Source organism: Hibiscus syriacus, unplaced genomic scaffold (genome assembly GCF_006381635.1).
Source record: "Hibiscus syriacus cultivar Baekdansim isolate YM2019G1 unplaced genomic scaffold, ASM638163v2 tig00112127_pilon, whole genome shotgun sequence".
Lineage (NCBI taxonomy): Eukaryota > Viridiplantae > Streptophyta > Magnoliopsida > Malvales > Malvaceae > Hibiscus > Hibiscus syriacus.
Window position 1 is genome coordinate 283,813 of NW_024063259.1, and position 14,861 is coordinate 298,673.

General features: G+C 35.3%; 1 protein-coding gene across 1 annotated transcript; it reads right to left on the reverse strand.

The window, feature by feature from the left end:
- Positions 1 to 317: 317 nt before the first annotated feature.
- LOC120174842 (UDP-arabinose 4-epimerase 1-like) lies at positions 318 to 3,205 on the reverse strand. The gene is made up of 10 exons (XM_039181580.1): positions 3,123 to 3,205; positions 2,494 to 2,662; positions 2,252 to 2,376; positions 1,991 to 2,104; positions 1,795 to 1,902; positions 1,619 to 1,710; positions 1,381 to 1,522; positions 1,196 to 1,290; positions 966 to 1,095; positions 318 to 884 (listed from the first exon to the last, which is right to left on the reverse strand). The coding sequence occupies exons 2-10, from the start codon at positions 2,552 to 2,554 to the stop codon at positions 513 to 515; spliced, it is 1,239 nt and encodes a 412-aa protein (XP_039037511.1). The 5' UTR covers positions 2,555 to 2,662; positions 3,123 to 3,205; the 3' UTR covers positions 318 to 512.
- Between the last annotated feature and the right edge of the window lie 11,656 nt (positions 3,206 to 14,861).

Genomic DNA, 14,861 nt, shown 5'->3' on the forward strand with positions numbered 1-14,861 from the left:
AGACCAATTTTGCCTAGGTCGATAAGCTTGAAGTTGAAGATCGCACATAATCGCAATCTCCTTTCATTCTTCTCAGTTTTTACATTAGAAAAATTTTCCTTTCTTTGCTCGTGTTATTCCTGTTTAGGACTTTTCACAACATTGATATAATTTTTATTTTACGACCGTTTTTACTACCAATATTTCCTCATAGTATAACAATAAAATCAAACCAGCTTTCATCTTCAAATACGCTTACATAATTACATATAGGTATATTATGAATAAAACTTTTAATTGAGTCCGTGTCACGATAAAACAATAAGATAAAAGTAATAAATTAAATCGTTTATATAATGAATAGGCTGCTCAGTATAACCAACTTCCCAAGTAATGGGAAATAATAGCAGTCGGAAATTATCTGAATTTCCCCTCTCTTCTATGCCAAACATAGAAGAAAAACAGCCGAAATCCGAGCTGTTTGGGGTATGCTATTAAGCCTTTTTCTTTCTTTTACTACATAAAGCCATCATCTATGATGAATTGTATCCGTCAAGGTGCTCCTTTTGCCATTTCCATGCAATCTGTAAACTCTCCTCGAGATCGGTATATCGAGCTGTCCAGTTCAGTTCTTGCCTGATCTTAGACGGGTCGCTGAACACTTCTGCGTAATCTCCTGGTCGTCGAGGAAGATAATCGACTTTTATATCAGCTCCTGTGGCTTTCTTACATGCCTCTACAAACTCCTTCACCGATCTTCCTTTTCCCGTGCCCACGTTGTAGATTCCAACATTACGAGGCTTTGCATGTTGGAGGGCTTTAACATGAGCATCAACCAGGTCGGTAACGTCGATGTAATCACGTATGCAAGTTCCGTCGTGTGTTTTGTAGTCCGTTCCCTTCACCTGCAGAGATATGCACCAGGGTTTAATAAGCAAGCACTTGAGACCATGAGTAAAGTGAAGGGGGTGAGAGGAATACCCTACCTTGATACCAGGAATGATGCCACGAGCTGCATCGAAACAAGCACCCGAAATTCGTCCTTGGTCACGCAACTCTGGTCTTGGAGCTTCGCCTAATCTTCCTTCCGGATCTGATCCAATCACATTGAAGTATCTGAAAGTCGTTCCACCAAAAACACGATCATATTGTTGGAACATAATAATCTGCATATCCAAATTCTCGGAACACTTGGAAAGTGAAGAAAAATACAAACCTTAGGATCATAATTGCCATGTCTGAATTCTTAGAGAAATCCAGAATCATATCCTCAGCCATCTTCTTAGCTTTTCCATATGGATTGATTGGAACCTGAGTTGGTTCCGAAACAAATGTCAGTTGCCGTATACTATAACTGTTATTTAGAATATAACTAAGCGTTAAACAATGTTTGCAGCTTGCCTGTGGGGTTTCTTCAGTGATAGGCATCTTTTCAGGCTCGCCGTACGTCGCACATGTACTAGAATATATCAAAGTCGGAACACCGTGAGCAGCCATCAACTTCAAGACCGTCAAGGTGTTCGAAGTAATGTTATGATAATACCTTCAAGTCGTATGGCCAAAAATACAATTGATATCATCATAGTTTAAATACCATGGAAAGAGATATTTTGAATGATAAATCGTAAATGAGACTTACCGGAGAGGATCCATCGTGCTCTCCCCGACATATGCGACTGCCGCAAAGTGCATAACGGCATCGAATGCATTTTCTGAAAATATTTTATCCACCTAAAATATGAAGTCAAGGAAACAGAAGACAACACATCCATGTTTAAGCGCACCAATCGTAATAATATTAATGAGTAAGGATACGACTTCTGCATCGCCTAGATCGGCATAGATGAATTGAAGCCTTCCAGGTTCTGGAAATAATTCTTGGAGAACCTTGACAGCACCCATGTTTCCACGTGAAAGATTGTCCTGCAAGAAAGCCGACTCCTTCCTTAAAACCCAGACTAACAAAATTAGAAGCAAGATTGTTACATATACCCTTAACTTAAAAACATACCACAATTGTTACTCGGTAGTTCTCCTTGAGAAGTCGCAAAGCAGCATGCGAACCGATATATCCGGCACCTCCAGTTACAAGAACATGAGTTACCCCTGCTTCGTGTTGGGAGAACTGGAAGAAAAAAAACCAGGGGACTCAATAACAGAGAAAATACCAATTAACAATTATGGCTATATGCGGTCCAATTATCAAACTGCTAATCAAAGACATCTGCAACATTTCTGCATGCAATATATAGAAGAAATAGCCAAATATTACATGACTGGAAGTACTAAATGATGGAGATCTCTTGAGCATGATGATACATAAGGCTGTGAGTACCGCAGCCATAAGGACTTTCTCGACGAAATTGCTCTTCCTTTTCGGATCAGGGTGTTCAATGGCTACATGAAAAAATAAGCCAGCAACAAATTAACATTAGCATTGCATTCAAACACAAGCAAGTCGTATTTGAAACGTGGATTAAGAAACAAATTGTTACTAAGAAAAGGAAATGTTACCGGCAAACGGCATGGCTCGAGTCGACCTAGTCTGGCTTCTTCCTCTTGAAGAATTCAGCATTTGGAAAAGGCTTCAAATGAATTTCTGGTATGCAGAACAATAACTACACTCGATTTCAATTATCAAATCAAAAGACCCTTCCTCGGAAATGCTTTTCTGGCATATGTGCTGCAATATATAAACACATACACACACATGAAGAACACAAGAGAAAGGCATATCAGAATCATGAAAAGAAAAAGCAGTAATAACTAATAATTGGATCCACTTATTGACCAGAAATTCAAGATCCAGCAGAACCGAAAAGCAAGAGATGAAGAAATAAACCTCATTAGCAATTCTTAAGGAACAAATGTTAAACCAAATGAAAACAGATGATTTGAATATCAAACATTTCATTTCATTTGTATTAAGCTAAGCAAATCTTAAGCAACTCAAAATCACCTAGAAAAAAAAAACAAAGGAAAACGCATGGGAATTCAAAGAGGAAACCAGGCTTTAATGGCAGAGAGATAACAGGGTAAAAAGTTAAGTCGAGATCAACAGGAGAAAACCAGTTTATAAACACATGCAGCTGTGAAATGCAAGGAATGTTTTTGAATTTAAAAAGGGAAAAGAGAAAACTGACCCACGAAGCTTGGAAACGTAACAGAGAAAAAGAGAGAGAAAAGTAAACGTTAGGAGAGAAAGATGAGAACTCTGGATTTGGGGTCAAATGAATGCGTCTAAATAATGAAAGCAAAGACCATAAAAGAGAGAAGAAGAGCTGATATAGGCGTGGTTTTCTCCGAGCACCATGGCGTCTTCAATGTCAACCAAGCCATTGCTAAAATGTATTATATGCATCGTGAATGAAATAAAAATTATTTCACAAGCACCTTTAAAATGTATTTAAATTTTTTAAATAATAAATATTAATTTATTATTATTCGATTGAAGAAACATGATAAAATATTTTAGAAATTATTAAGTTTTATCGAAATAATTATTTTGATCATTATATTTTTTAAATAACTATTAAATTTATAAACGGTCACAAAATATTTATTGAAATGTTCTAAAAGTAATAAAAAAATTCATAAATTTAATGAATATTTTTTATAATAATTCTATAAATTTTATAGTTAATTGCAAATAATTTCTCTAAATTATAACTTTTATATTAAATTGGTCCATAAATTTTAAATTATTATATGTCATTTTATAATTAATAAATTTTATTAACTACTATATAATCTACCAAAAAAAATTATTTGAAATTGAAAGCGATGCATGAACGACCATTGAAGTAATGCTCACAACGTAAATTGAATAGCCTCGGTATCGGTGAAAATAAATTTAAAATGATGATAATAATAATAAATGAAGAACCAATGAAATTATGGCATTTGTTTTGTGGGGATTGAAAAGGTAGTAAATAAAAGCGCGAAATCCGCGCATGTGAAAGATATCAGATTCACAAATTACATGCAAACATGTCACCCTCCTAATGATTCCGGTCCCACGTGTTTGATTTTAAATTCCCAGTTTTTCTAGTTTAAAAATTAAAGTTACTGTGGTTGTTTATTTTTATCTTTTCACCCATGTTTGTCGGTGTATGGAAATCTGGTTATATACACGGGGCAACCGATGAACTTAAAAGAGTGGTAGGCTAAACAGGAAACTAGTAGCTTCAACCATTCGTATAAAGATAAATTACATTCTAAATTATCAATCTTTAGATTTTATATTCATGAGGCTAATTTCAAAGTATATTATTTTTTTTTCTTAAAATGATATTTTTACTCTTTGATTTTTTTTAACAAATATCTCAACCATTGAACTATAAGAAATCGTCAATTCCTCAAAAATATATTTATTTTATTTAATTGTGTAAATTTTAAAGAGGTTTTAAAAAATTTAAATCGATAAATAATGGACGACGATTTTATGAGTTTATTAATATTTAATAATATATATATTGTATTAATCAATATAAATTTAAGGTTTAACGTCCTAACCTCACCCAGGGCCGTGGCAAGGTTTTCGGGGATTCTGTACAAATTCGTATAAAGGGGCCCTTATTTTTTAGATATATTCGATTTTGGGACAATAATAGTGGCGTTTTCTTGACAAACGCTGCAATAAATCCATCTATAATGACGTTTTATCAATAAAACCGCAATAATAGTAGCGTTTTTTTGAAAAAAAACGTCACAATAGATCTATCTATAGTGGCGTTTATTGGTAAAACGCCACTATATATCTTTTTTTGGAGCCCATTTTTTGGGGGCCTGCGCGGTCGCACAGTTTGCGCCCCCCAGCCACAGCCCTGACCTCACCCTAGACAACAATTTTCATGCTTTCAAAAAAAGTAAACTTAAAACTAACTTTTTTTCCATTTTTTGGTATTGAAGTGATTATGAGTTTTATCTGATATGGTGCTTAGTTGTGGGTTCTGCTGATACGTTTCTGAGTTTGCATTTTGGTGGCTGTTATTTTAGTTGAGTTGTTTCCATTGTTAGTTCTTTGCATCTAGTTTTCTAATGAAATAGGAAGGCATTCTGGTAATGGCGTGATGGGCTCTCTTTACTGTTGTTCTTATCATGACCAGACTGCCTGCCTTTTCTTTGCAGCATGTTTTTAGCCGTGTGATTGGTAGCCAGCCTTGGGTTGTTTGATTGTTTTTACCGTTGTTGGTTGTTTTATTAAGCCTTTGTTTAGGGAGTTTTTCTTTCGACAATTCATGATGCACTATTTTTCTTTCATTTAGGTTTTTTAACGATGCACATGTCTTATTTCATTTTGTATGTGTTTCAATTAATACCATACAAAATCCTTTCAAAAAAAATGCATATTTTAAAAACAATTTATTTAGAGATAAAGTACACTCGTAATCACTTAACTATGAGGTAAATTTAATTCGATCATTAATATTTTAATTTTGTCAATTAAATCATTTAATTATTTCAATGATATCTATTAAATCACATGCCATTAATATTTTATGAATGACTTGATGTGATATTTAACAAAACTAATAAAATTACACATTTGATCATCATTACTTATGCATTCTATCAACATGATCTTAATTTATCAGTTTTGTTAAAATTAAGATCAAATCAATAAAATACGTATGTAATGAGGATCAAATGATATTGTTTAAATAATTAAATAGTATGATTGAGAAAATTAAAAGATGAGTTAGGAGATTGTAATTCTATTTAAGCGGTCATAAGTGCATTATAATTTATGAAGTGTTTGTATACCGTGTTCGATGACCTGTGACCTGATTTTTAGCTTATGGTTTCCATTTATTACTTAATTTAAGAACTTTTATTAAACAAATAAATGGGGATGTTTAGCTGTCTTATTCTTGCCTAAATGTTTCCAATCTATTTCCCATACAAACACCATTTTAATTTAGAATAAGAAGGTGACATCCAAACCATCCAATAAAGAACAATTATGATCCGGTGAACATGAAATAGATTGTTTGTTTACTCAAAGATTATATCAAAATCAATTATATATTTTTTAAAATTATATCATTAAAAATAATATTTTCTCTCTTTAAATATAATTATCTTAATTTGATATTTTTTATACTTTTCAGTTGTTTATATTTGTTTTGCCTAACTTGAATTCGTTGACTTTTTTTTTCTAATACGGAGGAATGCCATTGATGTTAGCTTTAATAAGTAATAAAATATGTTGACTTTTCTATTAAAAAAAACAAGCAAAGGGTTAAAGCTATTAACTTCTTTCCCTAACGGACAGTGTTGAAGTTGTTTATTGGTGAACATTCGATCGAGTCGAGTTTGAAACAATCAATCCTCATTTGGTAATATGCAGTAACTTGAATATTGCTCAAGGCAAGTTGAAGTGCTGAAAGAAATGGTGAAGGATACGTTAATGGCTTCTACCGCCGATCCAATACGCAATATTTTGTTTATAAATACCGTATGCCGCCTAGGAGTATCGCACCACTTCCAGACTGAAATACACAAGCATACGCTGTGCCAACTCACTGACAACAACGATTATGATTTGCACACCATTGCCGTCATATTTCAAGTCTTTAGATCCCATGGCTATAATATGTCTTCTGGTAATGCCATCTATATATATATGTGTGTGTGTATGTGTCTGATAATGATAACGCAATGAACTGGATTTTGAATAAGATGCTTTTAATAGGTTCAAGGACGAGAATTGTGAGTTCAAAGTTAGTGATACGAAAGGGATGATATGCTTATATGAAGCAAACCAATTCTGAACAAATGACGAACTTGTTCTTGATGATGCTTTTGCTTTCACAACATCGCAATTGACGTCCATGAAGAGCCAATGTCCACACTATGCTGAATACATCGTAAATGCCCTCAACCGCCCCCTACCACAAATGCATACCGAGGCTTGAAGCAAGACAATATTGAGAATATTAGGAAAAACCACCACACTTGTTAGTGGTGAGAGTTTGCATATATATATTCAATTACATAACACTTGTTAGTGGTGAGAGTTTGCATATATATATTCAATTAAATAGTGTATAACTTAATTACACGTAAAGATATGATTACAAAATAAATGGAAAGAATAAACTAAACAAGATCCTATAATTGAGGGTCAATGGTTACATATGGAATGTCGTAGATTAGGGAAGAGGATCCTCAACACCCCCCGCAAGCTAAGCGTGAGATTGGAACAAACGTGTAGCTTGGATCTGAAAAATTGAAAGAGAGGCCTAGATACACTTTTTGGTGAAGATATCAGCAATATGCAAGTGTGAGGGTACATATTGTGTCCGAAGTTTACCAGCAAGAACAAGTTCGCGAAGAAAGGGGTAGTCTAATTCAACATGCTTGGCCCGCTTATGAGAAATAGGATTGGAGCTAAAAAAATTACATTTTTATTGTCGCATAATAGGAGAGGCCGATGTGGAAGAGAAACTTTGAGATCACGAAGGCGATGCGTAAGCAAAAGAAGTTTTGCGACAGTGAGAGCAAGGGCGCGATATTCAGACTCACAGCTGTAACGAGAAACGGTAGGTTGCTTCTTGGCATTCCAGGAAACCAAATTGTCACCAAGGTAAATGGAATAACCAGAGGTAGAGCGACGAGTGTCAGGACATCCTGCCCAGTCAGCATCAGAGTAAGCAAATAAAGTACTGGAAGCAACAGATGGATGAAAAGAGAGGCCAAAATGCAGTGTGCCCTTTACATAGCAAAGAATGCATTTGACAGCAAGAAAGTGGTCATCAGTCGGAGAGTGTAGAAATAGACTGACAGAGTTGACAGCATGAGGAATATCAGGACGTGTGATGGTTAAATACTGAAGAGCACCAACAAGAGATCGATAAAGAGTAAGATCTGAAAATAGAGAACCATCAAAAGACATGTGTTGGGAAACAACCATCATAATGTGAACAGACTTGCTATCAAGTAATTGAGCACGACTAAGAATGTCGTGTGCATATTTCAGCTGACTGAGAAAAAGGCCATCAGTGGTTGGTATAGCTTCAAGACCAAGGAAGTAACTGAGAGAACCCAAATCCTTAGTAGCGAACTCAGAGTGAAGCTTACGAGTAAAGCTGTCAAGAAGAGAGGAATTGTTGTCTGTAATAACAATGTCATCAACATAAAGCAACAAATAAATGATGTCGGATTGCCTGTGAAAGACAAAGAGCGTATGTATGCACGACTGCAAGAAAAACCAAGGTGAATGAGAAAGGAACTGAATCGTTGAAACCAAGCACGGGTTGCTTGTTTGAGGCCATAAAGAGCTTTCTTCAACTGAAAAACATGATTGGGGAAACGAGGATCGATGTACCTTGGAGGTTGTTCTATATGATTAGTTGAGTTTGAAGGCCTCGAATTCATATGATTGGCTAGTGGGGGGAGTCTTTAACGTGGCAAGAAGTGGGGATGATCGTGGTGGTTGTGTGAATCTGATAATTGGGTGAAAATAGTTTAATAAAATTATATTCAATTGCAAACTGGTTGAAAAGCCTTTGTGGAGTTAGAATTTAGTTGGTTTGGCCAGGGGAATAAATGGAGTAGTTTAGATAGTTTTCTAGTAGTTGAGCAATTGTATTTTGGAGTTGGTGTCGTTGTGCAAATCGGCCTTAAAAATGCAACATTTGTTCATGCATCTGCTGGTTCTTAAGTAACATGCTTTATTGGCTGTTTTTGGTGAGCTTTCTCATAGTGGTGGATCGTGTCTTGGGGTGATATGAGAATTGTTGAGGAACTTTTTCAGTTTTATTTCTCTCAAATTATGCCCATTAACCTGAGAAGTGTGCGGTTGGCCTTTGTTTCGGTAGCTGTTTGGAGCTTTTGGTTGTGTCGCATCGAGCAGGTGTAGAGGCCCCATGCTGCTTCTGCTTGGTCTCTTATGTTTGTTGGCTTGTCTGAATAGGGAGGTGGTGGATGTGGTGGTGTTCTATGTTCGAACTGTGGTGAATTAAGGGCTATTTTCTCTGTTGGGGCCTGTTCGAGACTGTGGTGTAGAAGTTGCTACATCTTCAGGCGTGGACGGAGTTTCATACTCAGCAATTTTAATTGAGTTGGTTGTGCTTCTGGAGGCCTCTTGGCAAGATCTCACGCAGTTCATTAGCTAATTGGTTGTCAAGGCATGAGCTATTCAAAGCGTGGTGGTAAACTCTGTGATTTCGCCCTTGGTTGACTGTGAAGATGGGTCGTCTGTGTGGGTGGTTTTTGCCTTAGGTTGTTACAGGATCGTTATTAGCTGCTTGCTTGCTTCTTTCAGTTGTTTTGCTCATTGCTTTGTGTCCGGTTCTTGGCAGTATGCACTCTTTTCCCCATATAGGATCAGCGGATTTTTAATGAGGTATACTGCTAAGTGTAAGGTTGATTTTTTAATAAAAACTGCTTACTAATAAAAAAACCGTCTACCGGCCCGTTTATTGGCAATTGTAACTTGTGCTATGTCACATAACCTCAAATTTTAAGGTTCTCATATTTTAAGAAAAAGGTCTATTAACTTCAAAAAATTATTTTTCATACTACACGTACATGTGAAGAAAATTCAATGAAAAAAACTTAATTTCATATGTTTAGATTTTTTTTATTCTATAATAAATAATCGTAATATGATAATCTTTAACATTTTACAATTTCATCTTATTATAAAATATTTTAAAACCTCATTTTAAAAAGTAATACATGGCTGCCAATTCTTTTGGAACGATCCTGCTGCTGTTGGCATTCACGTCTTTGTTGTTTCTGTTATTGGGATTTTCAGTTACCCTGTTATGTTTTGCTGGTTTCTTGGACAGATGTTGTCCTTTAATTTTGGGCTTCGATGAGGTCATGATGTTATTGGACAGTCATTGTCTGTTCTAAATGGAGGACATATGATGTGTTGGCACGAGCAATTTAAGGCAGAAAAGATCTGGTGTCAAATTTGATTTATTGTTTAAATATTTTTGTTTACTTAATTGTAAATTAATTGACATATTTTTAAGATAGATCATAGAACTTTTTGTATCTCAATTAGTATATATAGATTGTAAATGTGTCTGATGTTACTAAGGTTCATAACAGCATGATTAGTGAATTGAGAACGGATCACATTTGCTTGCTGCAAGTGCTAGCCCATTTTCCCCATGACACTCGAGTCCAAACAAACATGCATACTAGCATCGATTAATCATAAGCAAGTCAGTAACAAAAGAAAAGAAAACACAACCTATCATATTCCACTGCCGGCAAGGCCATGCTGCAACCAAACAAACACGATTCAACCAGCAACCCTTTGGCAATTTTAATTTGGAATTTATAAATTTATTTTAGGGACTGGATTATGAATTTTCAAATTTATGTTATATTTTATTATAACAATATACATTATAAATATGTGCTCATAATTATGAATTTTAATCTAAGAAGTTATTGTCTGCTATTATAACTTTATCTCTCATCGAATTATAAATACAACTTTAATATTATATATACTTTTATTTCTTTAATACTTCCAATATTTTATAACTTTATAACATAATTAGTTACTTAATTTATGTTATATTTTATGATAACAATATATCTTATAAATATGTGCTTATAATTCTGGGTTTTAATCAACAATATCTAGCAAAACTTAATAGTCTTTATCCAAATGGTCATTCGTGGGCAAGACATACAAATATCATAGGACCGACCAAAGGCCAATTGGTCCCACTACACATGGACGATGATAGGTGTCTAAATTTCAACAAAAAAAATAATGGACCAACCCTAAATTAATAATCAATCATACTTTCAAATGTTATCTAAAATTTCCAGTTCTTTGGGCATTTTTTTATTAATCTCCATAGCTTATCATTATATTAAGGAAAAGAAAGATTAAAAAGTTGTTGATGGGACCATAAGATAAGAGAATGTGTTATTTTGTCCCTTTCCAATCATATTTTATGAACAAAGTTGAGATCACGATCGATCATGATATTAACATTTTGCAATAATTAATTTAATTCTTAGATCCTATAATTACTTATTCATGGAGACATGACGGGCATCAAACATATTAGAATTTTGTGTTGCAAAGTCGAGATAAAATTAAAAAAAGATGAAGTAGAAAGTTCACGTCAAAATGACTTAAATTTAACTACTTATTTTAAAATGGATTAAAATTATAAATTTTCATTTGTTTAAAGACTAAAAAGGATTAAATCGAAAGCTTCGTATTTAAGAGGAGATAAAAGGCAACTTCACCATTTAAGTATGAGGGGGCCAACCTACACCTTCTACATTATTAGTTATCAGTTGGTTGGGTTATTGGTACTCTCCAAGTGTTCTCAATACAAATTTCCAGATTCCCCACTATGTCAACTGTCAAATAAAGAAAATTCAATTTTCATTTCTTCAATAATCAACTAAATGATAATATTTATCTATAAGTATTAGTAAGTATAATCTCAATTAATTATTAGTTGATTTAATGATATAAATCGTTAGATCCCTTAAATAAAATTAAAAGTTTGAATCATGATGATATAAATGAAGAAAATTGAATTAGAAAGGTCGTTTTCGTAAAAAAATAATTTAATAGAGTTTTAAAAAAATTTAATATAAGATATGGCTAATACAAGGGAAAAAATGCATAATTAATATTTTAAGATGATTTGAGACACGGAGATTGGCAAGTGGGTGGCATCAACAATCTTCCAATAATAAATGCTTTCTTTTCGAAATCACGAGTAATAGTATCAACCATAAAACCCCCCAATGGCCAAATGCCCCATTTGCTTTGTTTTCTTGTAATCAATATACTATGACTTTTATCATCTCTTCAAATGAAAAAGAATAGGATTACAAGAGTTCGTATCATTATTTAGGAATTGAATTCAATTTAATTCTAGATAAGCCAAAAGTTTAATGTGATTCCCATATTATTAAAATTTTGAAGAAAAAAATGCTTAACTTAAATATCAATTTTTTTTTTTTGGAATGGAGAGGAGGCATGAGCCTTAGCTACTGATAAAGGACTTTACAAAAGGTGCTCCATCTGCATCTCTTTGAACTAAGGGCGCAACAATAGCAGGAGCAGTGGGAAAGATGTTCTGCGTGTAATTTCATGGATGATGGAGCTTGGCCATACCGTTAGCTACCATGTTTCCTTCGCGAGGAGTTCAAAGAAATTCTGTATACCAGCTGTGCCTATAGAGCGAAAGGATAGCTCGAACGAGGGGGAGAGAAACACAATCCATCCTATTGTCACTGAGGAGACGAATAGTCTAAAGACTGTCCGACTACACCTGAAGAAGCTCAAACCCATGACACCATCCAACATGTAAACCAATATAGATGACCCAGAGTTCCGCTTGGATTGGGGTCACTATGCCAATCGACTTATGGAAGCCAGTCAACCATGTCCCATCGCTTAATCGAATGACCCCACCAATAGAGCCGAAACCAGTGATAGTGTCAATCGTAGCATCCGTATTGAGACAACACCAAGAATCAGGGAGGCTTCTATCTTATTTCTTTCGTATGGTGGGCATCGGGAACGTCAAAAAGCTGGCGAGTGTGATGGTAGTGTAGAGACAAAGCTAGGCTCAAGTGAAGCACATCATTAATATTTAAACACGAGTCGGTGATCAAGAAGCAACTCGAATTTGCCATAAAAGAGTGGGAAAATAGAGCCCTAGGAAAAAGGCATTCGTGCAACAGTATCAAGACAAGCTAAGTTAGCCTAGATCCATTCGGTGATGGAACCATTGAAGAAAGTTTGCAAAAATGAGGGTGGGATCAGATGTTCCCAGATAGCTCTTACTTCGAAGCAATCACAGAGAACATGTAAGGTAGTTTAAGCATGGTGATTGCAAATAGGGCAAATTGGAGTCTTAGGTATGCCACCGCGGAAACGTTCTTAATTGGTCATTAGGGGATCCCGCAGAGCTAACCAGAGGAAAACACGTATGCGTTGAGGGCATTGGAGAGACACCAAATTTTCTTCCAAATAATCGGGTCAACTGCATCCCAACCATCACCAACCAGCTTATTGTAGGCGGCACTTACAGTGAATTTATACAAAGAATCCCATTTCCAGATGCAATTATTATCACTTGCCTCTGTTGAAGATTGCTGGATGCCGAGAATATATGGAATAATATCATCAAGAAGGAGAAATGAGAGTTTATCTGTAACATCCTAATCCAGTCTGACTCGAAGATCGCTGGATCATGATGTCACACAGGACTACTAGAGTGGCTAACCCAAAATAAGCTTTTCTTTTAAACATAATTGACTATAAACATCTGATAAAAATCCATCCATACTTAAAATAATGAAAACATAGTATTTAAGTTTTACAAATATGGGGATCTCAAAATATTCAAAATATACAATGATGAGTTTAAAAAATTAAGAGTTATGACCGATATACAAGGGTCCATAATAGTACATGCACTTTAAAAGTGACTCAAGACATACTCTGAAATACTCGGCGGCTCTGGTCTGCTGCATTGGAATGCCTGGTGACGAAAACTCCCCACGAACGGTCTCCTAACATGCGCACAGAAACAAATTCTGAACGCTGAGCTTACGAGCTCAGTGCCTCTCTAAAAATTGTATTATACTACATGCATTCACTAAATATGTTAGCTAATGGGACAAGTACAAAAGTACTAGAGATACTGATCTACTATATTATGACAGACATCATGGTTCGACTGAGGGTTCTGCATCTCAGAGCTCACGCACCCTTCTAGCCTACCTGAATACTCGAAGGTACTCGGGGTGAGATCCTGAATCTACATCGGAAACGTACACCCGGCCAACTCACTCCGTCGAGTCTTGGGGCATTTGCGCCCAACTGGCAGTTAATTGCCTTGGCACTGACTGGATATCCAACTGTATGATCGTATCTACTAACGTGACTCGGGTGTCCTGACTGTGTACATAGGGTCAAACAATGTTAGTTTTATTTCACTCTAGTTGTTACTATTTATAACTGTTATGAGTTAATTTAGTGTTCTCACTTGTAGTTTTATTTCATGGTATTCTGCTATTGTTGGGACCCTCGAGTTTGATCTTGAAAACATTGGGTTATCTATCCAATATTACACATTGGTACTGATACTGACCCTTCAGTATCGATACTGAACCTTGGGTATTGATACTCTAATGTTGTGGTTTCGAGACTGGATCTGAGTATCAATACCAAAATTTAGTTCGATGTTTGAAGACATAGTTTTGTATTGATACTTCTATGAGGAGTATCAATACTCTAACCTAGGTATCGATACTCCCATGAGTACCGATACTAAAATGGTATACTGAAATCATATTTGTGTTCCCGATATCAATACCACCCCATGGGTATCAAGACCATCCATGCAGTATCGATACTCCTTGAACGGATTTCAATACTCAATGTTGAATTTACATATTATTATAAGAACAATATCGATATTGTTCTTCTAGTACCGATACCCTCGCTCGAAAATACCATTTATAGGCACGAAAAATGCAATTCTTCCATTCTAAAAAGCCCTACTGAGGGTCCCAACTATTTTTAAAGTCTTATGCATGATTAAAGGGGTAATAAAGGGGCTATAAACATGATGGAAACACTAATTTCTGATTTCTACCATGAAAATGACACTTAACTCATGCAACCTACTAAACACATCAATAATATTTAGGATTGATCCTCTTGTGTTCACTACCTCCTTCTTGCTCATCTTTTAGAGACACAATTTTGTACAGTTGTGAAACACTCACTCTTAAAGAGGTGTACAATGGCCTGAACTCGTTTGACAAGATGAAGCATATTGTATATGGTTCTGATCCCCAAGAAGAGGGTCTCAAGTGGTGCATGGATCAACTAGCTCAGACCAAGAAAGAAAAGGCCAGCA

What these genes read in the sequence shown, in the direction of transcription:
- LOC120174842 (XM_039181580.1), bottom strand. Translation starts at nt 2,554, where the DNA reads ATGCTGAATTCTTCAAGAGGAAGAAGCCAGACTAGGTCGACTCGAGCC. An exon ending in TCGAGCCATGCCGTTTGCCG is followed by an intron (nt 2,377 to 2,493) that starts GTAACATTTCCT and finishes TTTTTCATGTAG; the next exon opens with CCATTGAACACCCTGATCCG. An exon ending in GCATCATTCCTGGTATCAAG is followed by an intron (nt 885 to 965) that starts GTAGGGTATTCC and finishes ATATCTCTGCAG; the next exon opens with GTGAAGGGAACGGACTACAA.